Source organism: Sus scrofa, chromosome 6 (genome assembly GCF_000003025.6).
Source record: "Sus scrofa isolate TJ Tabasco breed Duroc chromosome 6, Sscrofa11.1, whole genome shotgun sequence".
NCBI lineage: Eukaryota > Metazoa > Chordata > Mammalia > Artiodactyla > Suidae > Sus > Sus scrofa.
In genome coordinates, this window is record NC_010448.4 from 80,516,272 (window position 1) to 80,543,632 (window position 27,361).

General features: G+C 56.8%; 1 protein-coding gene across 1 annotated transcript in view; it reads left to right on the forward strand.

Annotated features, from left to right (window-relative positions):
- The window catches only part of EPHA8 (EPH receptor A8), a 31,989-nt gene continuing 5,323 nt past the window's right edge, over window positions 696–27,361 (forward strand). Inside the window, 9 exon segments of the mRNA XM_003127686.5 lie at window positions 696–723; window positions 726–788; window positions 5,851–5,915; window positions 13,142–13,805; window positions 20,186–20,341; window positions 22,396–22,731; window positions 25,061–25,185; window positions 25,261–25,423; window positions 26,613–26,706. Of these exon segments, the coding sequence (XP_003127734.3) occupies window positions 696–723; window positions 726–788; window positions 5,851–5,915; window positions 13,142–13,805; window positions 20,186–20,341; window positions 22,396–22,731; window positions 25,061–25,185; window positions 25,261–25,423; window positions 26,613–26,706 (1,694 nt within the window).

The following is a 27,361-nucleotide window of genomic DNA, read 5'->3' on the forward strand; positions in this document are numbered from 1 at the left end:
GGTCCCTGAGCCCGAGCTCACGGCCGCTGCCCTCTAAGGCCTCCCTAAACTCGGGGTGCCCAACCATTGGGGTGGGGGAGGGGATATAATTTTTTAATTTTAAAAGTGCTTCGGAGTTTGTCCCTAAGCCTCCGTCTGTGAACTAGTGTGTGCATCACCGCGTGAGGCACTTAGTGGGGGCGCGTGTGCCTGCGGGTCATGTGTCTAAGAGTGAGTGTGCGCGCGCAGATGTCTCGCTCGAGTGTGTCCACGCGGGGCCTTCCTCGGTGGGTCTGTGTGTCCCGGTGGCGCGGGGCGCCCGGACCTTGGCTGGATGCGTGGCAGCTGAGACCACGTGCGGACGTGGGGCGCTCGCCTCCCCCGAAGGTGCGGGCGGCGGGCAAGGGCGAGCGTGCGCACGTGCGGCGGGCGGCGGTGTTCGCGGGTCGGTGTCCGCGGTGCGGGCGCCGTGTCCCCCCACCCGCCTCGGTGCTGATTGGCTCCGCGCCGTGACGGGCCGGCCCCCGCCCGGGGCGGCGGCGGCGGCGGCGGCGGCGGCGGCGGGCGCGGGTGCCCGCGTGTGCGCTGCGAGCCGGCGTGTGCGCCGGTGTGTGCGCCCGGCCGCGGGGTGTGCGGGAGAGCAGGGAGCGCGCCGACGCGCGGGCCGCCGCGGCCGAGCCCAGGGTGCGCGGCGCCCCCGCCCGCCCGGCCCGGCCATGGCCCCCGCCCGGGGCCGCCTGCCCCCGCGCTCTGGGTCGTCACGGCCGCGGCGGCGGCGGCCACCTGCGTGTCCGCGGCGCGCGGCGAAGGTGAGCGGTGGCGGTGGCGGGTGGCGGGGGGGTGGCAGGGCGGGGGCGGCTGAGGGGCCGGGGGCGCGGCGCGCGCTGCCCGAGCGAGGCTCAACTTCTTCCTTCCCCTGGACCCCGAATGCCAAAGGGGCTGGGATCTCTGAGCCTGGAGGGTGCAGAGGGGGCATCGTGGAAGAGACCCGGGGTTAGGGAACAGAGCGATGGCGATGGGGACGGGACTGGGGGAGAGGGACCCGAGGGCTTGAGGTTGAGGGACAGAAGCATGGGGGACAGGGGGACAGGACTGAGGGATTCAGAGCTGGGGACCGGAAACTGAGACTCGGACACTGGGGACCAGGGGACTGGACCGGAGGGGACAGAAGGCAAGAGAAGAGGTATAGAGGAGAGAGGAGACAGATGGAACAGGGGACAGGGGTGGGGACAGAGGACAGAGAGCAGAGTGACACAAGGATGCAGGATGAGGTTCAGAGGGGCAGAAGAAGAGGGGGCTGGGGATGTCATTGAGAGCTGGGGACCAGGGACTGGCCACTGAGGACCAGAGATCAGAACTGGGTTTGGGGAAAGACAAGAATGAGGGGCAGGGAACAAGAGTCTCGGAGGCACCAGGCTAGAGGGCCAAAGGACTGGGGGAGAAGGAGGGACAGCAGCTGTGGAGTGACTGCCAGAGGGGAGGCAGCATTGGTGGGCTCTGGGCAGAAGGGGCCAGTGAGGAGAGGGCGGAGGGGGCTGCAGACAGACTGAAGCAGGCAAGGCCCCAGAGAGCTGGGTCTTGCCCAGGGACAAGGCTGGGGGAGTCCAGTCACTCAGGGGACACGGGAGGGAGGTGTGGGCTGAGAAGTCAGGACCAAAAGGGTCTGGGAAGGAACAAGGAATGCTGGGAGGGGGCATCCCTCAGGCTTCCCCAGCAGCACCCTCCCATACACACACACTCCCTACACACGTCTACACACCTTAGCCCTGGACACTCCAGGTCCAGCTCAAGATGCTGCCCTGGATTCTGCATTTCACCCCAGCCCCTGCCCCGGACCTCCTCTGCTCTTGCAGCTCTGCCTCAAGGAGGCCTGACCTGGTGCCCCGTGCAGCATCCTGGGGCTGACCTCCTGGATCCAAGCTGCATTTTCACCCTGGCAGGATGAACTTCCAGATCCAGGGAGCTCCAGAGCCAAGGTTCCTCATCCACGCTCAGATACCCCCACATCCACTCCCTCACACGCAAGCAGCTCACAGAGATGCAGCCATGCCCACAACCACACATGCACAGACAGACACGCATTGGAATTCACACACATGGACCCAGGCCTGTCAAGAGTCATGTGCATGGGCAGCCCCTCCACCCCCATCCATCGTCTGATGCAGCCAGTACACATGTGCACACACACGTAAAGATGCATGCATGTGTGCAGACACCACATATATAAAAAGACTCTCAAACTTGCATTCTTGTCCACAGAAATGCATGTGCACAGAATAAATGCACACAGACATAGGTAAACTCATCATCTCCAATGGAACAGGGGCCACGCAGGAAGCTGGGACCATAGCAGGAAGCTGAGGTGGAGAGCACAGGGAGCCTGGGGGCTCCTGGGGCTGCAGCCCGTAGCCTAAGAACACAGTTTTCCTGGGGTTGGGTAAGGAGAAGAGAACGGTTTCAATATCCAGGGGGCCCACGTCAAGGCTCTGGGTGGTGGGTGGTGCACCCCCAACTCCTTCTCTAAGGAGGAACCGGCACCCTCCAGAATCGCAGAGTCCTTGAGGAGGGGACTTGGACCAGGCTCACTGGTAGAGGACAGACCATTAGCCTGGCAGAGAGGATGTGTCCTGGGAGTGGCAACAGTTGGGGATAAGACCAGGTCTCAGAGAGGAAGAGGGACTTGCGGGGGGGGGGCATTGTCCAAGGGCCAGGCCACGCCTCTCTGCTCAGCACAGCAGGGCACCCACCCACAGCCAGGCTCCCCGAAGGTCCGACAGTCCTGGCTGGAGACCTGGGACAGGGGTTTCACGGAGGACAGCTGAGAGTCCCTGGGCTGGTGCAGAGCCAGAGCCGGCCAAAAAGGCTGTTGAGGGGGCTCTGTTCCCAGCTAGGGTGCCCCTATGCCAAGTCCCTAGAGGGCTGGGGACAGCCCTGCAGTTGTAGAGGTACCCTCCAGCCCCACCAGGTTCGAAGCTCCTTATCACTCGCTGGTGTGGCTCCCCCACCACTTTGGGGGGATCTCCGAGGCATTCACATCCTGGCTGACATCCCCTGGCCACCCCGAATTCTCCAGCCTCACCGTCATGCGCCGTGTCCTCGGGGAATGTAAATCAATTTAAGTATTAGTCTCAGAGAGATGGAATGGGGGAAGGTGAGAGTGCTGGAGAAAAAAAAGAAATCACAAAATGCCTTCCACAGTCAAATAGGAAAGGCTTAGGAATTATCTGTGCTTCTCAGAGCAGGAGAGGGACCCGTTTGATCCCCAGAATAGCCAGGCAGGTAGACCCAGAAGGGGTTAAATGGTTGCTTCACTGAGGGCCCTGAGATCAGGTGTCTAATCTTCCCCTTTGCAAGTGAGGAGACAGGCCCAGAGAGGGTCATTGACTTCACAGATGTCACACAGACCTACCGTCCAGCAGTGCAAGAGGCAGGCGAGAGCCCAGCCCTGATGAACCCAAGGATTAGACTCTCCAAGGGGACTCAGGCCTGAGCCGAGTGGGCCTAATGCTGGAATTCTCTCCAGCTCTGATGAGAGCTCCTGTGGGCCTGGAGCTGCCTATGAGAGACACCCTGTGTTCCACCTATGGAAGGGGACATGAGGTGGGGAAGAGGGGGACAGAGGAGGGAGGGGATAGACAGAGAAGTGTGTGGAAGGAATTGGAACAAGCAGCCCTGGAATCTTGGAGCTCTTCCTGAATCCCATAGAATCGACTTTTGACTTATCTTTGGATTATCTGAACCCCCTGGCTGCCTGATCAAGAATCAGCTGCAGATATGGTTGGGGGTTCCTAGAGGGGAAGGAAAGCCCTAGAACGTGGGGTCTTCAGGCCGCTGCCCCTATAGTCTGGCTTCTCTGGGGGAAAAGTCCAGGCTGTGGACATCCATTCCAATTGCCCCTACGGAGGGGCGGGTCTGGGTTGCATCCAGGTAATGCTGGAGAAGGGGCCCTCTGGCTCTGAGACCCCATCTGGGATGTGGATTGGGGTGGGGGAGCCGCACATCCCCTTTCCCCACCTGCTCCCCCAAATAGGGCCTGCTGGTCTGGGGGAAACTGCAGTGCAGCCCCCTCCCCCTCCCACCAGCCAGCAGGAGGAGAGAGCTCGCCTGACCCAGTTTTCTCTCCATTGCCTGAGAGGGAGGGGGAGAGGCGGGAAGGCTTCTTTGCCTGCGCCCCTGGCGTGGGGCCGGCTCAGCTCCGGGAAGGGAGATCCTTCTGCGGACATTGGCTCTGTCCCCTGATCCCACCTGGTCCCTGGGGACCCAGGGAGGAGCTCAGAGGCCCCTCCCTAGTTCTGCAAGTCCTCTCTCCTTCTGGCCTCTGGGGCCCCTGACAATGGAGCCGGGAGGGTGAGAGGAGGAAGAGGAAGGAAATCAGCAAATAAGAGCATCCTTCTCACTTCAGCATTTCCTGAGGACACTTGTCTCCATCCTCGAGGGGCAGGCACACAGCTATGCAGATCTCAGGCAGGAGGACACCCAGCCTCCATTCGGGAAAGTTCCAGAGGACCCTACATTAACCCTCTGTGACCTGCCTGATTGGGTTGGTTGGAAGCTCGCGGTTGCTGGCTGGGAGGGAGGGTGCATCGAAGAGAAAGTGAAATGAAAGCTATGGGACTTAGAGCCCAAAGCCCTTTTGGCAGATCAAAAGAAGCAGGGGCTCAGAGAAGCAAAGGGACTTACCCAAGGACACACAGCAGAGACAGTGCTGGGTTTCAAGCCCTGATTTCTTCACAGTTTAGTGCGGCTTCATCACCATAAAGTGGGTGGGTGGGTCCTTGGTACCATGAGAGAGGCAGGAAGGCCAGGACCTAGGGACCGGGAACCAGCTTTGGTAAGGCATTGGCTCCAGGCTTTACAGTTTACCCTGGCCCACCCTTAGATATTATCCCTATTTCACAGATGAGGGAATTAAGATGCAGTGACGTGAAGGTCACTTGCTCCAAGTAGCTGTATCGTGATACGAGCCCAGCTGTGTCTGATTCTGAAGAAGGGTTCTTTTCTGTACCATGTTGTTGGTAATTTGCAGGATCTCCTTTAAGAAACTTGCTTTTCGGGCCAGCGCTCCTTCCCTCCTGCGGCGACAGCCCAGAGGTTCTGCTCCTTGGGCTCCAGCTGCCAGGGCTGGTGGCCTTGTCTGTGGTGCCCTGGCTGTCAGCCCTGCGGCTACACCTGTGGGGCTCCAGGCACATTCCTGCACTTCCCTGAGGCATGGTGTTTTCATCTGTAAGATGGAGATGAGAATTAACACCTTTCCGCGTTGATGAGGCTCTTCAGGTCCCCACGTGGACCCTGGGACAGAGGACTTGTTGGGTGCGAGGCACCTCCGAGAGATGCTGGTGAAGCTGGGCCCAGCCCTCTGGGAGGAGGTTTGACCTCGATGCAAACATTGGCAGGTGCTTTTGAATAGCATTGCATCCCACGTGTGCCCCGGGGTCAGGTCATCTTCACAGCCCCCTGTAAGGCAGGCACCACCATCACCCCATTTTACAGAGGAGGAAACGGAGGCTCAGGGAGAGAGGAAACTTGCTCAGCTCCTAACTGACAGAGCTGGGATTCTGACCCAGGCCTCCCAGGCAGCTGAGCCCAGCCCTTAGCCATCCCACTGCACCAGCGACCCAGGCAGCCTGGCACTTGGGGCAGCTTGTATTCTGGGAGGTGAGCAGATTGTTTTTCTGGCTGCCTTGGTGGAGGAAGGCTTCAGGGACAAGAGAGAACTTGAACTGAGCCTTGGAAGGGGAAGTGAGAACACAGAGCCTGGAGCTGGCATCTTCAGGGCTGAGAGCAGAACAGTGTGGCCAGGCCGGGCTGGTCCTGTGGGACTGGGATGGGGGGGCCCAGGGGTCTGATGCGTTCTCGTCTCCTGTTCCACAGTGAACTTGCTGGACACGTCGACCATCCATGGGGACTGGGGCTGGCTCACGTACCCGGCTCACGGGGTAAGTGATGGACTGGGGGGCCGGTGTTAGCTGTCTGTAAGCAGAGAGAGGCTGTGACTCCTAGTGTTATCTTCAGACAGATCAAAAGGAAGCAGAGGCCAAGAGAGGTGAAGGGACTTACCCAAGGACACACAGCAGTTAGAGAGGGAGCTGCTGCTTTCTTAGCAGCTTGATGCACATAGACCTTTGGGATTACAGAACCAACCCTGGTGCCAGGCTCCCAATTCTTCAAGTCTGGATATGGGGTCCTTAGGTCCGTGTCCTAGGCCTACAGATTCACGATGTGCCATAGCCGGGGCCAAGAAAGGCCCCAGCTGGCCTTTCACTCCACGATTGGTCCCCTCCCATGGTTGCCCCACCCTCACCAGGGGCTGCCTGGACCCCTGGAGCCCCCAATTGTTCCTCTCTTCTCGCAGGACCCTTGGGTGGCAGTGCCAGCCCACGCTGTGGCCACCCTCCCAGGCCCATCTGGTCTCCATGGTAACCCTGGGCTCAGCCCATCAGGTCCCTGTGGGTTGTGTACTCACGCGTGACCTCCTTCCCACCCTCCCAGGCATCCAGGGCTAAGGCTGCCCTGCCCCGTCCCTCCCATACTCTGACCCAAATCCCAGGGGTCAGGACAGTAAAGCCAAAATGAGCCCGTGAGCTTGGTGGGGTCCAGCTCCGCCATCCGCCAGCTGGGTGGTCCTGGGTCACCACTTCACCTCCTTGAGCCTCAGTTTCCTCGGCTATAGAAAGTGACAAGCATGCGACGACCTCATGGGGTTGGCTGCAAGGGTGAGGGAAGCGGACACATGCTCTTGGCCCTGGGCTTGGCCCACGGCGAGCCTTCATTTCTATCGTTAGCATTGTTATCAGTGTGTGTTAGTATCGCTGTCATTGTTATTCATGTGTGTCACAGTTACATCTCACCTAAGATTCCTACAAACATGCTCAGAAACACACAGGTGCGTGCGCGCGCACACACACATCCCTGTCGTAGATGCAAGCTCATCATGCACGTGCAACTTCTTTCATGAACACTTCAGCTCCGTGGCTCTGGGGACAGAGGGACAATAATATTAATGATGATGGGGCGCTGAGCTGATGTTTGTGACGGGAGTCTTTCTTTACTTCAGGGTAAGATTTTCAGTGGGCTCTCTGTGGCCTGTGACTCTGATGAGCCCCACCCCTCTCTCCTGGCAGGGGGCGGGTCTTGTTCCCAGGTAGCAGTCAGCTGAGTCTGCTGTGACGGGTCCCTGTGCACCAGGGTTCAGGGAGCTGGAGGGCTGGACCCAGGGGCCCAAGATCCTAGACGGACACCCTTCTCTGCCTGAGCAGATCAGCCCCGCCTGAGGACAAAGGCTGGGTTCTGGGGTTGTCCCTTTACCCCCCCCAGGCCTCACTCTCCCTGTGAAGTGCTCCTCTGTGTGTGTCCCATGCGTGAGCATGGGTGTGAAAGGGCTTTGGCACAGGGAGCCAGCTCTGCCAATGGCAGAGGGCTGACCCTAGAGGAGGCAACTAGCTATTGGCTGAGTCAGCATTTCCCTGAGACCCAACAGCTAGGAGGGAATGGGCTTGCCCCCCTCCAAGTGGGTGTCTCTGTCCCACTCAGAGCTTAGGACTTGGTTTTTAGGGGAGCGAGGAGTCGTAAGGGATTTGCACAGGGGAGGAATATGGCCAGATTAGTGTTTTGGACCATCAGGCTGGTAAAGATTCTTTTGTTTGCTGGGCCCTGTAAAAAGTGCCTCAGAGTTACCTCATTTTGTTTGGGAGTTAGAACAAATAATTTATATTCACATAGCTCGTAACAATTCATGGACATTATCTCATTTAATCCCCACTCCCAATCCTGCAAGTGGGCGCAGCCCTCCTGTTGCACAGATGAGGAAGCCGAGGCTCAGATCCATGAGAACAAACTTGCTCCTTGTCAGACAGGTTCCAAGTGATGGACGTGAACTCAGATCTCTCTGGGCCCAGAGCCCATGTTGAGTCCCTTGTGCTACCTTGGTCTGTGTCCGCTGTGAAGAGAGGAGGCAATCCTGCATTTTCTAGTGAGCCAGGGACCACCTCTCATCATCGTGGAGCTTGGAGATTGGGCTCGCCCAGGGAGGAAAGAAGGCTGTCTGAGTTCCCTGGCTTCATGTGCCAGGCTAGCAGGTGAAACATTACAAAAGCCCACATTTGAGTCTGAGGAGGGGTCTGGGAATCTTTGGTTTAATATGCGCCCAGCTGGGTGGAGAGCCTTTGGCGATGGTCCTTGAGGTTCTGTCCACCCCTCTGCTTCTGGAGTCTGTCAAGCACCGTGGGTACCAGGGTCATCCAGCGCTGTCTCCAGCATCACCGAGTCATCAGATGGTCGGGCAGGCAGCACTGCTTAAAGCCAACGGTGCTGGATTTGGACAAGCTGGTGCTCTGCCGTCTCTAATCAGTGTGACTCAGGCCAGTCCCTTTCCCTCGCCTCCACCTCCTCATTTATAATATGGGGATGATCACAGGACCTGCTCCATGCAGTTGTCATCTGTGAGATGAGGCAGGAAAAGGACATCAAACCAGTGAGAACCCTGAGCGGTTAAGCATCTCTGCTAAGGTCAGCGAAGTCTGGCCCAGAACTCGTGCTTTTAGCCAGGCTGCACCCTTTCCTGCACACACTGGGTGTTCCGCCTTGTCTGGTGAATTAACAGCCATTCACAGCTTTAGGTGAAAGGGCACTTTCCTTTTTATTGTTTCCCTTGATCCTCTCTGCCCCCAGCAGCAGAGGAAAGGGCAGGCATGCGCTGCGCCATTTCACATATGAGACACCCAAAGCTCAGAGAGGGAATGTAACATACCTAGGAATGCACAGCTGGTTTGCTTCCTTCTGTTCTGGGAAGGGAGTTCCCAGTGGTGGGGGGCGGGGGGAGAGAAGTGTGCCAGATGCTAGAGAGGCAGCTGGATCGGGAATGGCACCCAGCATGGGGCAGGGGCGCCCCATGTAGAGAACTGGGCTGATTCCTCCCTTGTACCACCCTCCAAGAATTTGTGCCACACTGGGTCCGTAGCGGCCCCTAGGCTAAGCCAGCCCCTGCACTGGTGGGGCGACTGGAGCAGGCTTAGATGGAGCTGATTAATTTATCTGGGTCCCTGGCAGGAAACAGACAGGGAGCAGCTGGCTGGCTCTTTGGTGCTCCATTAATTGTGACAATGACTTTAACCCCAGATGTGACGCAGGGCTGCCCAGAGCCCCAGCTGCAGAATAGGGCACCGGGTGGGGTCCTCCTTGTGGGAGAGAAGGGGGCAGGATGCTATACTCCTTCAGGTGAGGCTGGCACATCCTGCTGCTTCCCCAGTGGTCCCTAGAGGCAGGCACAGGTGTATTGGGAGGAGGCTGCCAGCTCAGCATCGAATCAGTCCCATTCCTGGGGTGCCTTCTGTGCCAGGCTCAGGCTGAGCACTGTGCGGGCTTCTCCTTTTATCCCCTCAAGCCCCACTGAAGTGTGGCCTTTCTGAGCCCCATCTTACAAATTATGGGTACTGAGGATTGAGACCATATACATGGCCAAGATGAGGTCAGACCCAGGGGTTTTTGTCAGGCAGGAAAGACTTGAGATGCCCGTGGTCCCCCCTCTAACCCTCGTGGAGCAGCCCAGAACCCTGCAGACTCTCAGAGCACCATGAGGAGTGGTCTTTACCCCCTTCTTCCCCAGCCCCTCCCCTATCCCCCACCCCCACCTCCTGCTTAATCAGTAGGTTTCTAGTTCAAGGACAATACACATAGAGGCCCAAGAGAGATCATGGCACTGTGACTCTGATGGAGCCAATACAGGGGAGCCAGCTCCTATCCCCTCCACCTGCCCTTGGCTGCCAGCTCATCCTCAGAACCCTCTGGAGTCCACTGAACTTAGCCCAACAATGACTGCTGCTGGCCAACCAGCATTCTGCAGCTGAGGAAGCTGGGGCCCAGAGAGGAGCAGCAACTTGCCCAAGGTCACACAGCCAATCCCAGAACCCAGGCCACTAGACTTTCAGATCCTTTCTCAATATTGTGTCTTCAGTATGACACTTCCACGACCAAACTGTGCTTGACAAGAACATTGCTTACACTTCCAGCCTCTGCTGGGGCTCTTCCCTCCCGTCCACGCAGGCGGGACCTGCATCAGCCTCAGGAAGCCTCGCCACTCCCTGCTCGCCGCCCCATCCCTTTGATATGTAACCCCGCACTCCTTGTTTGTGATGGGACTGTGAGCTGCTTGGGGGGTGAGGGAGTGTTTCTGGTGCATTTCTTTTGTTCTTTCTTTTGCCCACCCCCACCCCCACCATACAGAAGTTCCCTGAGCCAGGGATTGAACCCGAGCCATAGCAGTGACCTGAGCTGCTACAGTGATAATACCAGATCCTTAACCCACTGAGCCACTGGGGAACTCCCTCTGGTGAATTTCTTTCTTTCTTTTTTAAATAAGTGGTAAAATGTACGTTAGCAGGAAGTTTACCATCTTAACCATTTCAGTGACATTAAGTACATTTACATCGTTGTATGTCTGTCACCACCATCCACCTCCACAACTCTTCATCCTCCCAGACTGGAACGCTCTATATATCCATTCAATGTTTTTTCCCTGCTATTTATTTATTTTTTGATGATTTTTATTTTTTACATTATAATTGGTTTACAGTGTTCTGTCAATTTTCTTTTTTTTTTTAAGAATGATTTTTATTTTTTCCATTATAGCTGATTTACAGTGTTCTGTCAGTTTTCTACTGCACAGCGAGGTGACCCAGTCACACATACATGTGTACATTCTTTTTTCTCACATTATCATGCTCCATCATAAGTGATCAGACGTAGTTCCCAGGGCTATACAGCAGGATCCCATTGCTTATCCTTTCCAAAGGCAATAGTTTGCATCTATTAACCCCAAATTCCCAGTTCCTCCCAGTCCCTCCCTCTCCCTCTTGGCAACCACAAGTCTGTTCTCCAGTTTTCTGCTGTACAGCAAAGTGATCCAGTCACACACACACACATTCTTTTTCTCTTCCATCGTGTTCCATCAGAAGTGACTAAATGCAGTTCCCTGTGCCATAGAGCAGGATCGCATTGCTCATCCACACCAGATGCAATAGTTTGCATCTATTAACCCAGACTCCCAGTTCATCCCACTCCCTTCCCCTCCCCCTTGGCAACTGCAAGTCTGTTCTCCAAGTCCATGAGTTTCTTTTCTGTGGAAAGGTTCATTTGTGCCATATATTACATTCCAGATTTAAGTGTATATCCATTAAGCCTTAACTCCCATTCCCCTCTACCCTCCCCCCCCCAACCCCTGGCAGGTACCACTCTACTTTCCGTCTCTAGGAATCTGACTTTAAGTACCTCATATAAGTGGAAGCACATAGGGTTTGTCCTTTACTGTCTGGTTTATTTCACTTTGCATAGTAACACCCTCAAGGTTCATGCATGTTGCATGTGTCAGAATTTCATTCATTTTTAAGATGGAATAATATCCCATTGTAGGGATATACGCATTTGGTTTATCCATTCATGCACCGATAGACCTTTGGGCTGCCATGAACATGGGTGTGCAAAAGTCAGTTTGTGTCCCTGTTTTTTGTTTCTTTGGGGTATATACCCAGAAGCGGAATTTATAGTCATCCTCTGTTTAATTTTTGGAGGAACTGCCATACTCTTCTACAGTGGCTGCATCCATTTATATTCCCACCAGCAAAACCCAGGGTTCCAGTTTCTCCACGGCCTCACCAATATTTGTTGTTTTCTACTTTTTTTTTTTTTTTTTTTGGTCTTTTTGCCTTTTCTTGGGCTGCTCCCACAGCACATGGAGGGGTCCAATCAGAGCTGTAGCCACCAGCCTACACCACAGCCACAGCAATGTGGGATCCGAACCATGTCTGCAACCTACACCACAGCTCACGGCAACGCCGGATCCTCAACCCACTAAGCAAGGCCAGGGATCGAACCTGCAACCTCATGGTTCCCAGTCAGATTCGTTAACCACTGAACCACAACAGGAACTCCGGTTTGCTACTGTTTTGATAATAGCTAATGGGTGTGAACTATCTCATTGTGGTTTTGGTTTGAATTTCCCTAATGCTTAGTGATTTAGTGACAGCGAGCATCAGTCCATGTGCTATTTAGCCATCTGCATATCTTCTTTTTTTATTTTTTGATGGCCGCACCCATAGCATATGGAAGTTCCCAGGCCAGGGATTTCTTCTGAGCCACAGCTGCAACCTACACCACAGCCGTGGCAACACCAGATCCTTAACCCACGGCTCTGGGCTGGGGATCGAATCCATGCCTCCGTGGCCACCCAAGCAGCTTCAGTTGGATTCTTAACCTGCTGCACCACGGCAGGAAGTCCTGTGTATATTCTTTAGAGAAATGACCATTCAAGTCTTTTCCCGTTTTTTATGGGTCTGACTCTGTCATTGACTTACAGGAGTTCTTGATATATTCTGGATGTTTATCCCTTATCAGATACATGATTTGCAGATATTTTCTTCCATTCTGTGGGTTGCCTTTTCACTCTGTTGATAGTGTCACCAGTGGTCTTTGGTTTATTTCTCAATCAGTGATGCCTGGCCAGCACCTGGCACAGAAGCAGTCACACTCAACTTTTGAATCCTGGTACTCCTTTGGGTGGGACCCAGGCCAGCTCATGAGCCCCTAGCCCTAGGTTGTGGACAGAGGGAACATCAAGCCCACCAAGGCAGAGGGAGTCCATTCATCATCCTGTCAGTCAACAAGCACCAATGCAGGGGGTGCTGCTGAAGGGTTTGAGGCAGGGGCGTGACATGGTCAGGTTTGTGCATTAGGAAGTTCTCTCTGGCAGCTGATATGGAAGCTGGACCTTTGGGGTCACTGATTTCCCCAGGCAAGAGTCCCTGCTCTGGTAGTGATGGATAGCTGTGTAGAAACGAGGTCAGGGCTCTGTAGCTTTGGCCTCAGTTCCAGTCCTGGCTCCATCACTATGTGACCCCAGACAACGTGGCTCTATGCCTGAACCTCTCTGTTCTGCGTCTGTGAAAAGGTAGCAGATAACAGTTCCCCAGAAGGATGAGACACTGCGAGATCACGTCCGGAGGATGCTTAACATCTGGCAGCTAACGGCCTACTAGAAGGTCCAGCTCCTCGCGTCTGGAGAACATTCTGCCTGCTTCCCCAGGACGCCCCCGGCACAGTGCACGTGGCAGGTGGCAGGGGAGGGCCAGGTGCTGCCTCTCATTTCAGCTGGCTGTGCTCTCTCTGCCCGCAGTGGGACTCCATCAACGAGGTGGACGAGTCCTTCCGGCCCATCCACACTTACCAGGTGTGCAACGTCATGAGCCCCAATCAGAACAACTGGCTGCGCACGAGCTGGGTGCCCCGCGATGGCGCCCGACGCGTCTACGCTGAGATCAAGTTCACCCTGCGAGACTGCAACAGCATGCCCGGCGTGCTGGGCACCTGCAAGGAGACCTTCAACCTCTACTACCTGGAGTCGGACCGTGACCTGGGCTCCAGCACGCAGGAGAGCCAGTTCCTCAAGATCGACACCATCGCAGCCGACGAGAGCTTCACAGGCGCCGACCTGGGCGTGCGGCGCCTCAAGCTCAACACGGAGGTGCGCGGTGTGGGCCCCCTCAGCAAGCGCGGCTTCTACCTGGCCTTCCAGGACATCGGCGCCTGCCTTGCCATCCTGTCTCTCCGCATCTACTACAAGAAGTGCCCTACCATGGTGCGCAACCTGGCTGCCTTCTCGGAGGCGGTGACGGGGGCCGACTCATCCTCGCTGGTGGAGGTGCGGGGCCAGTGCGTGCGGCACTCGGAGGAGCGGGACACGCCCAAGATGTACTGCAGCGCCGAGGGCGAGTGGCTGGTGCCCATTGGCAAGTGCGTGTGCAGCGCTGGCTACGAGGAGCGGCGGGATGCCTGTGTGGGTGAGCGCGCCTCTGTGCAGGTGGACGGACAGCTGGGCTCAGTCTGGGCAGGGCTGCAGGGGGAACAGGTGGCAGGGTTGGCACAGTCAGCAGGCATCTGGGTGGCACACACAGCACCTGGGAAGATGCGTTCATCTCTAGTGTCCCTGTGTCACAAGGCCACCTGTGTGTGTTGTGTGTGTGTTGGGGAGATACTGGGGCCTGGTGGGATAGAGGTATTACTGGGGAGGTGCCTGTGTTAGGGAGCAATAATGAGACCTAACTTATGTCCATCATTATTCTAGGCACTTTTCATGTATTAACTCATTTAATCCCCACAACTATCCAGTGAAATAGAAACTACTCTTACCCTAGTTTTGTAGATGAGGACACCGAAGCACAGAGAGGCAAAGCAACTTGCCAAGGTCACACAGCTAGGAAGTCACAGAGCTCCGATTTGAACCCAGGGATCTGGCTTCAGAGTCCAGGTGGGGTGGCGTGAATTGGAATCAGGGCTCGGGGTGAATGAGTGGCATACAGGGCTGCTGTGAGGGTATTCGGGCACTGGCACCCAGGGAGGACTGTGTGAGTTGGGTCCCCCTGTGTTCAGGGGACCTGGAGGAGAGGACAGCCGAGAGCACTTGGGTCATAAAATAGCACCTGTTCCCATGGATGTTCTGCTGGGATTCCCACGTCACAGAGCAGGAGCAGGTCCAGAGCCCAGGCTGTGTACATGTGTTTGTGGTCGGCAGACTCCCACGTGGGGGCGGTACAGCCAGGCATCCCGACAGCCCAGGAACACGGAGAGCTGGTGTGCACAGGCAGCTGGTGCCCCAGCTGTTACTGGTCTCGGCCTGGTCGCCCTCCGCCCTTCCTCAGTCTCCCCAGGGGCTGGACACACAGCAGCTCAGCCACTCAGAGGACAGTGAAGCCCGCTGCTGGGACCATTGGTTCTCCTGGGGGAAGAGGATATTCCCGGGCAGGGATCAGAGAGACTAGGGCCTGTCCCTGGACAGGCTAGGTGAAAACTGGGATGGGGCCCTGTTAGCCAAGGGAATACCCTCTGAGCCCTTTGCTGCCCCAAGGTCATCCAGGGGAACAGGTGCAGTTTCACGACCCAAGTGCTCTCAGCCGTCCTCTCCCTCAGGTCTCCCTGAACACAGGCAGGACCCAGACAGTCCTCCCTGGGTACCCCTGCCCACGGTACCTTCACAGCAGCCCTGTACGCCACTCATTCACCCCGAGCCCTGATTCCGATCCACGCCACCCCATCTGATAGGGCACAAGTAGGGTTCCAGGACCACAGTTAGAGGGATCTTCAGGCCGACTCAGCACCATCCCTTGGGCCAAGCCGGCAGGAAGGCCCCTTGGTGCTCACAGGACTGAGCAGGACCCAGGTTGACAGTTTCAGGTGATGTACAAGGTGACTTTAGGGTCCAAGCAGGTCCAGCTTAGGAGCTGTCTTGCCCTGAGATCTCCAGGACCAGAATCTCCTGTCCAGCCACCAGGCCCTCTCTGGCCCCTCCGTGGGGTTCTCTGATTTCCTTCCAAAATCTTTCCTCGCATTGCCAGCTGCTATTAAGTCTTCACTTCTCCCGGACCCTAAACCCCAAAGCACCTTCTGTGGCATCTGTGTTTCTGGATTTGTTCCACCTTCTGTGGCTTAGTTTTCCAGGGTCCCCAGGCCTCCAGCTTCTCCTGATTCCTTACAGACATCTCAACTTCCCCTGGGTAATAATAACAACACGCATCCCAGGCGCCTTTACAGCTTGCAAGGGGATTCCGCACATATCTATTCATTGGCCCATTGTGGCAAAGTGGGTGTTAACAGTTCCATTTTACAGATGGGCAAACTGAGGCTCCAGAGGTGGTGTCCTGCTTAGAACTCAGAGCAGGTGAGAGGTGGACCTGGACCCTGAGCCAGGCCTGTCTTGCCCTGAGCCATGTGTACTTTTCACCTACCCCTGGCCCATCCCGACTGCATACCCTGCTAGAGCTGGCTCCCAACATCCCCTTTTTCTGATGGGGACAATAAAGTCCCTTCGCGACAGTTGTCGTAGTGTTTGCCATGTGCCGGGCCCCTTAATGAGCACATCCTGTCATGCATCCTGTCAGTTATTCCTTTTGTTGAGCATCTATTGAGTCCAGGCAGCAGGGACAGAGGCACAGAGAGAGTTGCTCAGCCTTACCATGGTCCTCTAAGCTAGGAATGATATCCCCATCTTACAGATGTGAAAAACTGAGGCTCCTGAGTGTAAGTGGTAGAGGAGAGATCTGATCCCAGATTGTCTCACTCCAGAGCCCTGCACTGCTTCCTCTGTCCACAAAGCTCTCTGTGAAGCCCCACTTCCCTCCTCCCAGTGCTTAGGAGCCAGTACAGTATAAGCTATAACAGTCGGGCAAGCCAGCCAGTGGTTACCAGCAAGCATAAGCAGGCCTCTTGTTTGTCCTGCATGCACACTTGCCTGTAGCAGGGAGACTGGTCCTCCTGACGTCGGGTTTGGGGCCTCCCTCAGAGGTGCTTGCTCCAGCCTCCTTTTTTGATAGAGGTGGGAAGTAGAGCCCAGAGAGGGAATGCGTCTTGCCCAGGGACCCACAGCATGTCAAGGGCAGGCCTCCTGGTGGAAACCCCAAGACCTGAGCAGCGGAACCTCCCCAGATCTGGAGAAGCCAAGGCCGCTCTATATCCTGATGCTGCTAGCATATTAATGAAAAAAAAATAAAGAAATGCCAAAGCAGGGTTAGGGAATTGCAGCATATTTTGAATTTTACATTTAAATCACAATACTATATAATTATGCCAGTTGCAAGATAATTACGGGTTCTATAAAAAATATTAATTCATAGTGCACGGCAGGCACTGAGGTTTTGGGACAGGATGCCAGTTTTAAGTCACGCAAGGAGAGACTTTTCACAACCCTGTTGTTGGGTTTCTGTGATTGTCTGTTAACCTCCTTTGCAGAAGCAGCACAAGTGCAAAACTGAGGCCCTTCCCAAGTGGGAGGCCCGTGGCCAGCAGCCGTGCCAGTGTCCCCCAACTCCACCCACTCCTTGGTGGGTAGCTTGAGAGTGGGCAGGATGGGGGGCCAAGCAGGAGCTGGGCGCGGACTCAGGGTGCCTTTCCTGGGCTACTCGAGAGGTCCTCTCAAAGCTCAGCCCCCGGCCCAACCTGAGCAGGACCTCCTGAGACCTGTGGGACCCCGACCTTCTCCTTGGGCAGGTCTCTCTGAGCAAACAGGGCTGGGTGGGGGGGGTCCCGGCTTCCCCGCCCAAGCACCCCGCCACCTTCCTTCTAGACAGGGTAGAAGGAGTCCAGAGCTTGAGACCAGCAGCAGTGGCCAAGTCCACTGCCACGGCCACCCTCCCAGCCTGCAGGTCTCCGTCTCGCTAGTCTCCCCCTCACAGCTCTGCTCAGAAGTGGCCGAGCATCACTAGATTTTACAGAGAAGACCAAAAAGCCTGGGAAAGGGGACCAGGCCGATCACATGGCTTTTTAGAAGCCTTACTGAGACCACACTTGGACCTCAGAGACCCACGGGAAAATGTCAGAGCCATTCAGAGCTAGTCTAGTTTCCAGGGGGGGAAACGGAGGCCCAGAGAGGTGCAGTGACTGGCCCAAGGACACACAGCTCGGAATGGTTGATTGAAGCCCAATCCTCCCAAGCCAGGGATCAGTCAGAAAGCTCGCCACCCACATGGCTGCACCCCCCTCCCTCCAGAAAGAGGAAGGACCTCTCAGAACATCACCCAACAGAGCAGCCGCCCAGAGTCTCAAGTCCCAGTTGCCGTCCTTTCTGTCACCTGCACACAGAATATAAACCACCCTCTGCGGCCCTAATCATCTTTCTATAAATATCAGAGCTTCTCATTCTGGAGGGGCAGCGTGAACAACGAGCTCTTTTGCCTTCCTGACTGTGTTTAAAATCTGATTTAGAATTAATTTCCTTTGGTCGTCCACCGGCAGACACCTTATTTGTCACATCTCAGGCTCTTGGCGGGGGAGAGGAGTGAGTGGCCGGGGCCTCGGGCAGCTGCCGGCCTGACAGGCGGCCTGGGCAAGGTGCCCTCGGCAGGGGCAGGAGCCCCTCCTGGCCCGCGGCCCATACCAGGCACCGCAGACTCCGGAAGCGCCCTGGGTCGACGGGCAGGGCCGGGCCCCAGCCCAGAGCCGCTCCATCTGTCTCGGCCATTAATTCCCGGCTCAGCCTCCAGGTCTCCGGGCTCCCCGAGGCCTGGTGATTAGTATTCTTATTAAGATTATTTTATTTTCATTGAGCGGATTAATCTAGCCCTGACACTTTATAGCCATATGGGTATTAGCCGAGCATGTGTGAACTGCCCGCCAGTGAGCGGCAGAATAGCGGGGCCAGCCCAAAGCCGAGGCCGGGGATTGAGAGGCTGGTGGGGGAAAGGCCCCAGCTCCGGAGGCTCCCCCGCTTGGGTTTGCATCCTGGCTCCGTGGGGAACCTGGGACGAGGCACTCAAGCTCCCCCGGCCTGTTTCCCCTCCGCCAAACAGATGTGTGAGTGCCCGCTACATGGAGTGGGAATGATAAGCATCAGGCACTGCGCTGGCCTGAATTCATGTGGATTCACTCATGTCCTGCAACAGCCCTCGAAGGTGGGAACTCTAACTGTCCCATTTAACAGATGAAGACCCTGAGGCCCAGCGACTTGCCCAAGGTCATGTCTCCTAGATAAAGGGTTGGATGAGAAAAGGACCCTGAGTTTCTGCTCTTCACTCAGAAGGGCTAGATGCACTCTGAATGGTCAGGGACTCAACAGTGAAAGGCTCTCATGTGCTTCCTCGGTGCCACACTCACGTCAGGATGTCACCGCATGTGTCCTGGTCTGCCCCTCACTGCTCTGAAAGCTCCTTGAAGGCAGGACTAGCACTTATTTATCTCCATATGAATATGTAGTAGAAGCTTCATAAATTCGGATGAAAGAATTAATGAGGGACTGAAAAGGCAGGCAGTCCCTGGGATGTGCGTTGATGTGGATCCGCCAGTTACAGTGGGAAAGACGGCATTCATTTCAGCAGCAGGTGTGACAAGTGTTTGCTGATGAAGTGCAAAACCTGTTTCCTCCGCCCACTTAAGGGCTCAGAAGGAAGCTCTTAAGGCTGTGGCCCAGGTCTGGGCTTTCTGGGAGGCTTCTGGGAAGAGGAGGCAAGATCACAGGGTGTCATCTAGCAGCGCCCGCAACTCCTAGCACCCAGCCCCCAGTCACACCTGAGCCCACTTGGGGCTTCCCCAGGAGGCAGGAAGGATGTCTCAAAACTGGGGCACATTCTCCCTGACGCCCCAGCCTACAAGCCCCTTCTGGCTCCGTGGCCTCTGAGTCTGGGAAAGAGCTTGAGGGAAGCATCATTTCTCCTGATTTCAGGTTTTCTCTCAAGTCTGCAAAATTTTACAAATTAACCTGATTTTGGCTGCTATAAAAAAGCAGTACAATCAAATAAATGGCATGCTATCTTTGCAAATGAAACATTGTTCAAGCACGGAGCTTTCCAGACCAGGGCTTGTCAGAGAGATGTCCCAGTGAGTTTCCTGGTGGTCCCCATTGCAGAGGAGTTCAGCCTCACAGGTGGAGCTGGGAGCTGCCTGGCTGGATGGCATTTGGTCCCCCTGAAGGCCTGGGGTCTCTCTGTGCCCAGAGCAGATAAAGGCAGGATTAGCTCACTTTGAAAACTCCCTCCAGCTTCCACCCTGAGCCAGACCCCAAGGACTTTGAGATGAATAATGTGGCCCTGCCCTATTCACAAGGATCTACTCGCAGGGCGAGTCAGACATACACAGATGAAAAAATAGAGCCATCATGTTGCAGGTGGTTAAGACTGAGCAGGGGCTGCAGAAATGAGGGGAGTGCTTGCTTTTGTTTGAGTGTGTGTGTGTGTGTACATGTGGAGGTGTGGAGAGGTCCAGGCATGCTTCATCAAATGGAGAGTTAAAGTGATCTTGAAAGAACTTGACAGGATGACAAGGGAGACCAGGCACAGCACGTGCAAAGGCCCTGAGGCAGGAAACAAGCTCCTGGGTGCGGGGAATGGTCAGTTCTTTAGTTCGGCCTGAGGGAGTGGGAGTGAGGGGAGGCGTTGAAGGAGGCTGCAGGGAGGCTTTGTTTAAGGCCGCAGGGAGCTCATGGAGGTTTGGACTGGCAGTGTCATTTTAAACAGTCCCTCAACCTACAGCACCTCCGATCCCTGCCGGGCTGATTCATTCTCAGCCTTTAGGCCACAGCTCAAGGTCCCTCTGCAGAGGAGGAATAGAGTGAGTGAGGCAGAAGAACTGCATCTTTGTCCCTTGGGAGATCTCCCAGGAAGCCCTGGGTCAGAGAGCTGTCCCTGAGGCCCGTCAGGGTGGCCCGGCAGGCTCACGGAAGCCGCCTTCTCCTCCACAGCCTGTGAGCTGGGCTTCTACAAGTCAGCCCCCGGGGACCAGCTCTGCGCCCGCTGCCCTCCCCACAGCCACTCTGCAGCCCCTGCCGCCCAGGCCTGCCGCTGTGACCTCAGCTACTACCGCGCAGCCCTGGACCCGCCATCTGCAGCCTGCACCCGTGAGTACCACCCCAGGGCCCCAGAACCCTCCAGCCCCAGACTGGGCCAGGACCCCATGCTCACTCCCTCAGGTCCCCAGGGAGCCAGGTCTCTGGGTGAGGCAGGGACAGGTGACTCTCTGGAGTCGGTGTGTGTGGGGGGGACTCTGACCCCTCACCAATGGCCTTGACTTCTCTGGGCTCCCAAACTCTTGTCATAGGTCACCTGCCATCCCTCTGGGGAAATCTTTCATCTCCTCCCTTGCTCTCTCCTCTCTGCGCCAAAGGACAGGCAAGAGCTGGACTCATGGTGGCCTTGGCCTTCTGCCCCAGCAGTGATGCCACCATCCTAGGGGCTGGGGTAGGCGAGTGGGAGGCTGCCCCATGAGCCAAGGCAGGTATCGGAGGAGTCCCCATCACTGTCGTCCTTGATAAACTGGTAGGAGCTACTAATTCTGGGAGCTGCTTTAGCGTGTGTGGATGTGGGCATGATTGTGTATGTGGAGTGTGTCAGCTGTGCATCTGATTCTGTGTGTGCCCGTGAGCCCTCCAGCCATCCTGACTGTGTGTGTCTGTGTCGGTAGCTGCTCCTACCAAAGATGCCTGCACAGGGTGAGTGTTGGCATGCTGGTGCCCACGTGTGTAAAGTGTTCCTACAACGGTGCATACACACGTATGTGCACACCTGGGTACCCATAGTGGACTCCTAAGTCCGAGGGGAACTTGAACAAGCTTGCCTTGTGAGCTCAGCATGTGCACACCTGGCCCGGCAAGGGAGGCGTGTGCCTGGAGAGGGCGTGGTGGCCCACGAGCCCTGGACCCCAGGGGGCTGCGAGGGGCTGGACCGTGCCTGCAGGGCTATGTGACCATCTTGGCGCCCTGCTGATATGGCTCCTCCATATCAGTCCCTTCTGGGCTGGGGAGGGGCTGCAGCTGGCTCAGCCCACCCCATTTGCCAGGGCTGGGCTCTTACCTGGGGGGAGGGGTCCTTCACGTGGTGCTGGCCAATTTTGCCCAAGAATTTACCCCAACCTGGTCTCCATCGTGGCCTCCCCCCACCTCCATCACCCCCCAGCCCCAGGCTGTCTGTGCAGGGCCGGTGAGGGCCCAGGTGTATTCACATGCTGTACCCACACAACCATCACACACATACACACTTCACACACACACACACACACACACACACGCACACACACCCTCAAGTGTTCTGCTCAGGCCTGCGCTTTTGCCCCATGTGGGACCCGCTGGGGCAGAAAGGCTGAGGGGCATGGTGACTGCTCTGGGCTCTGAAGGCCAGGCGGGCCCAGCCCCAGGTCAGGGACACCTGCACTCAGCTGACTAGACTCTGGTTTCTATGCAAATCCACAGTCCAGCGCCCTCCAGTTCCAGGAAGCTTAAGACTGAATGACTAGGCTTTTAGTATTCCACACCCTGCAGGTTCTCAGGTTCTGGATGATTCTGAGATTCTACACTTCTCTTAAGATCTAAGATTCCTTGTTTGGGATTCTGAGAGTTGGAATTCTTAGCCTCTGGGTCTCCACTGCCCCACATGCCTTCCTGGTTTAAATCCCCACCCCCAGAATCCTACCCCAGCCCCACCCTTCTCTCCCCCACCCCTTCCTCCAACGTCCTTGTGCTCCCATCCTGTGGGGTGGGGCGGCTTGGCACACGGGGCTCCACTCCCCCGCTAACCCCCAAAGTGTTTAGTGTCATTCAAGCTACATCCAGCAGGGTTTAAGAAGTGGAGTGTGGGATGCAGAAAACTGGGGGTCTCACACCCAGGCTGCCCCCCAGGACTGTGCAGTCTCTACCCTGCTCTAGATGAAAATTGTGTGAAGCATAAACCCCAGGATCCCTGCGGTCCTGCCTGGAAAGAGGGGAGATGGCTTCTGTGCCCAGACCCTTCCCAGTCTGATGGTAGAAGCACTGCCTCTGCCCTTGGGGAGCTTCCAGAGGATGGAAGCTGTGCTCTTATCCTTAAGGAATCCCCAAATATCATGGGGGAACTACAGCCCTTTCCCCAAGGGGCCCAAATAAATACCCTCCATGCCCACCTGTCATTCTCTGTTTCCCAGGGCCCCCCTCAGCTCCGGTGAATCTCATCTCCAGTGTAAACGGGACATCGGTGACCCTGGAGTGGGCTCCTCCACTAGACCGGGGAGGCCGCAGTGACATCACCTACAATGCTGTGTGCCGCCGCTGCCCCTGGGCCCTGGGCCACTGTGAGACATGTGGGAGCAGCACCCGCTTCGTGCCCCAGCAGACCAGCCTGGTGCAGGCCAGCCTGCTGGTGGCCAATCTGCTGGCCCATATGAACTACTCCTTCTGGATCGAGGCTGTCAACGGCGTGTCTGACCTGAGCCCCGAGCCCCGCAGGGCCGCTGTCGTCAACATCACCACGAACCAGGCAGGTAGGCGGAGACGCCGGTCCCCAGTTTTCCCACCCTCCAACCCCCCACCACATCAGAGCGCCCCCAGACTTGCTATGGCATTTGGACAGGGGCCCTGCCCTCCTCACCAGGACTCCAAGCTATAGGCTCTTCTCGCCCTTGGAGATGTAGAACACGTCCTGTAGGTGGCAGGAATCCAAAAAGCACAGGCTAGCATGACTGTCCTAGGCCTGGGTTCTGGAACTTTCCTTCTTGGCCTCTGTTTCCTCCCTGGTGCAGTAGGAATAACAATACCTGTTCAGTTACTGTCATGAGGCTTAAATGAAGGAAATGAACGTGCTTTAGCCCAGCACCTGGTCCATGGTACATGCTCGATAAACGTCATTAAAAAATAAAATCAGTCCGATTACCATTTTCCAGAACAGCTGCCACTGCTGCCCCTGGGATGGATTTGGTCGCACTGGTTTGGACAGTAGCCATTTATCTCTCTGTTTCTAGCCAGTTGGGCTAAATATAGCCCCTTTCTTTCCAAATTCTGGTAGCTCCTACCTGTCGAGTGGAACCTGACCCAGGAGCCCACAGGGGCAGCTCCCACCTTTACAGGTCCCCCGCCCTGGCACGGGCCTTGTGGCTGCTCGCCCCATCTCCGTTCAACACCACACAGGCCTGGCCCAGCAACTCCACTCCCACCGGGTCATGGAGGAGGCAGCTGAGGCACACAGCCGCCCAGGGGCACCCCATAGAAGTGGCAGAGTCAGGATTCGAACCTAGATGTGTCTCACTCCCAAGTGAAGCAGGCTTCCCAACCCTGAGTCCAGGGCACCCTGTTCCTGAGGCCAGGACTTCATCCTCTCAAAAGACCCTCATTCCATCGGCATCTGTGGAACACCCGTGAGAGGCGAGGCACTCTGCTTGGTGCCCGTGGCACAGTTCTGCCCACGTGTCTCTGGGGCAGCCGAGGCAGGTGGCTGGCTGGGCTGACAGGGGGTGGCCCGGAGAGGAGAGAGCCGGCCGCATTCATACCACTCAGTGGGCTCTGTCATTAAAAAGAGCGGCATCTCTGAGTTCCCATTGTGGCTCAGCAGGTTAAGAACCTGACCAGTATCCATGAGGATGGGAGTTCAATCCCTGGTCTTGTTCATTGGGTTAAGGATCCGGCATGGCCATGAGCTGCAGTGTAGGTCACAGATGTGGCTCAGATCCTATGTTGCTGTGGCTGTGGTGTAGGCTGGCGGCTGCAGCTCTGATTCGGCTCCTTGCTTGGGAACTTCCATGTGCCATGTGTGTGGCCTGAAAAAGGGGGAAAAAAAAAAAAAAAACGGCATCTTGTGAGCCCACCACCCTTCCGGCCGCTGAACTCTGCCTCTTCATTTTTCATGTCTGCTTTATTGAGCACCTACTATGTGCAGTCCCTGCCTCCTGGAGCTCCTGGGTGTCCCAGGGAGACAGGATGTCCACTTATGAAGCCAAAACTGGCCCCGGGGGACAGGTGGAGGACACAGGAGGTGTGGGACAGAGTCGGAACTCGGGTGAGCGGAGGGGAAGGTGGAGGCCTGCAGGCTGGAAGGGGCAGGGAGGATGGCGTTGCAGCTCTAAGGACAGTCCCCTCCGCTTGGCCGGGGCTGGGTCTGTACCTGTCATTTCCCAGCAGACTCACCCCAGGGCTAAATGCTCTGACCCCAGGAGGGAGGGAAGGAATGGCTGGATGAGGGAATGAGTGCAGGGGCGACAGAGTGACCTGGTATGACAGCAAGAACACCTGGGCTCAAATGGGCTGCGGGCTTAGCTTATGTGCCTTCTCTGAGGACCCAGAGCTGCTTCAGACACAGCCTCCAAACCCAGGCAGCGAGGGTGCTGGTTCCCTTGACTCTTCCCCGCCCCTCTCCTTTTCCCCCCTCCTCTCATGCTCCCCAGAACCTGCTCCACCCCAGGCCCTGGGCAGGGCATGGGCGCTATGGAGACAGAGACATGAGGGTTTGGGGCCCCAGGGTGGACCAGAGCGGCTGCTCGATGGGGCTGGCCGGGGTCCAGCATGCTTCCAGTGGACGGGCTTGGCCAGAGAGGAGGAGGAAGCAGAGGCGGTTGGGGTCAGGCCTCGTCTGGGTCAGGCCAACCCCAGCATCCTAGATGGGAGCCAGGCTGGGTTGACCCCGGGTAACCAACCAGGACAGCGACCACTGAGGCGCCAGGAGGAGCAGAGGGGACTGGCCCTCCTGGGGCGGCGGCAGGACAGTTAGCAAGGTGAGCAGGGCCCAAGCCAGGATCCCTGGGAGGGGCCTGGGGAAGGGGCGGACAGAGGCCTGTCCCCATCATCACCCATCCGCTCTGACCGAGCCCCCCGGCCCCCCAGCCCCATCCCAGGTGGTGGTGATCCGCCAGGAGCGGGCGGGCCAGACCAGCGTCTCGCTGCTGTGGCAGGAGCCCGAGCAGCCCAATGGCATCATCCTGGAGTACGAGATCAAGTACTACGAGAAGGTACCCGCGGGGAAGGAGAAAGGGGGCGGGACGCAGGCCAGAGGACCCGTGGCTGACCACCCCTCCCCTGGGCAGGACAAGGAGATGCAGAGTTACTCCACCCTCAAGGCTGTCACCACCAGGGCCACTGTCTCGGGCCTCAAGCCGGGCACCCGCTACGTGTTCCAGGTCCGAGCCCGCACCTCGGCCGGCTGCGGCCGCTTCAGCCAGGCCATGGAGGTGGAGACCGGGAAACCCCGTGAGTGCGGGGAGCGGGGCCAGGGCCAGGGCCATGGTGGTCCGAGAAAGGCAACAGGTGCATGCTGAGCTGGTGCATGGGCTCGCTTGGCCTCCTTAGGGGTGAGGCTCAGGGAAGGAGAGGTACTGGCTCCAGGCGACAGAACTCATAACAGCCCATCATCATCTGCTGGCTTTTCCTGAGCATCAGGGACTTCAGGCCTCACGGTGCCTTTGCTAGCAGGACAACCTTATCATCGTCCCTGACACCCTCTCATGAGTTGACATCATCCACATCCCCATTTTACAGGCAAGGAAAACGAGAGTCAGAACCGTCAAGCGAACTCCCCAAGGTTACCCAGCAGAGCCAGGCTGGAACCTGGTCAGTTTGGGGACAGATTCTGTGCCCCTGCCTCAATGTCATCCTGCCACCAGCCTCCAGAACAGTGGTTCACACACACAGGGGTCGCATGGGACCAGCAGCAGCTACGGCCCCTGGAAGCTGTCGGAAATACCAATTCTCAGGCTCCACCCCAGACTTTCTGAATCAGAAATCCTGGGACTGGGGACCCAGAAATGTCGATTTGATCAAACCCTCAGGGCGTTCTGAGGCACATTCAAGCTTGGGAACCCCCTGCCCCCATCTCTGGCCAATTGGAGTCTTCTAAACTCGGCACCCCCCAGGGGGGCGGTGCTGGGCTAGAAGGGTTCAAGGCCAAGGTGATGATCTTCCTCAACCTGGCACCCCCTTGGCGCTTTTGTGTCTCAAGTGCCCTTAGCTCTGATACCACGCTGGGATAGGAAACCTGCCCTGCTCCATCCCATTTACTCATTTACTGTGTGTCCTTGAAGAAGTTCCCTGAGTTCTCTGGGCTTTAGTTTTCTGAGCTGAAATCGAACAGTCATTCCTGGGATCTCCCTGGAAGGGCTGTGGCTTCATGACTGGAATGTGCAGCTCTCAGCATCCTGAGCTTTGGCACTGTTACAGAAACAGGAGGGACAGGCATTTTTTTGGGCTCATATTACAGGTGAGAAAACTGAGGCTCAGAGAAGTCTAGTGACTCTTCCCAGGACACAGCGTCCCAGGAAGTGGTGGCACCAGGTTGGGAAGCAGGGGCTCGAAGGGGCAGCTTGTAGAGGGGACGGTGGGGGCAGAGGAGGGCCTGGCCTGTGCCCTGACGCTGGGCTGGCTCACTGGTTCCTCCCCGCAGGGCCCCGTTATGACACCCGGACCATCGTCTGGATCTGCCTGACACTCATCACTGGGCTGGTGGTGCTTCTACTCCTTCTCATCTGCAAGAGGAGGTGGGTGGTCCCAGCCCCCAGCTGCCCCAAGCCCTTCCTCTGGAGCGTGGTGTCTCCTGCCTGTCCCCAGCCTCGCCGAGCCAGTGACCTCTGTGCCTAGGGCTGGACTCACCTACAGATACACCTGTTCTTTTCTTTTTTCCCTTGGAACACTTTTCTCTTGCCTTCCATGCCCTGGCCCATCCCACATTGTCCATCCACCTCTCTGGCCTGGCCTCCATCTCTCCCAGCTCCTCCTCTCTGAACAACTTCCAGAAGCTGGAGGACCCCAGGCACGTCCAGGACCCTCCTCTCTTTCCTGCTTACCCAGCTCCATCTTTCCTAAGTGACCTTATCAGAGTCCACGACTTGGAATTCCACCTCCATGCTGACATCCCCTAAGTGTGTCACTGGCACAGGCCTCTCCCCTGAGGCCCAGCTGCCCACTCCCATCTCCACTCAAATGTGTTTCAGACCCACAGTCCCCCCAGGCCCACCCCTCCCCCAGGCCCCTAGCTCAGGACATGGCACCACCATTCATGGGGTTCCTCAAGCCCCAAAGCCAGCTGTCATCCTTGGCTCTCCCTCCCTCCCTCACGCCACGTCCACCCACCAGCTAGTCCCACGGGGTCTCCCTGCCGCTTGACCCCTTCCATCACAGTTAATCCCAGTGCTA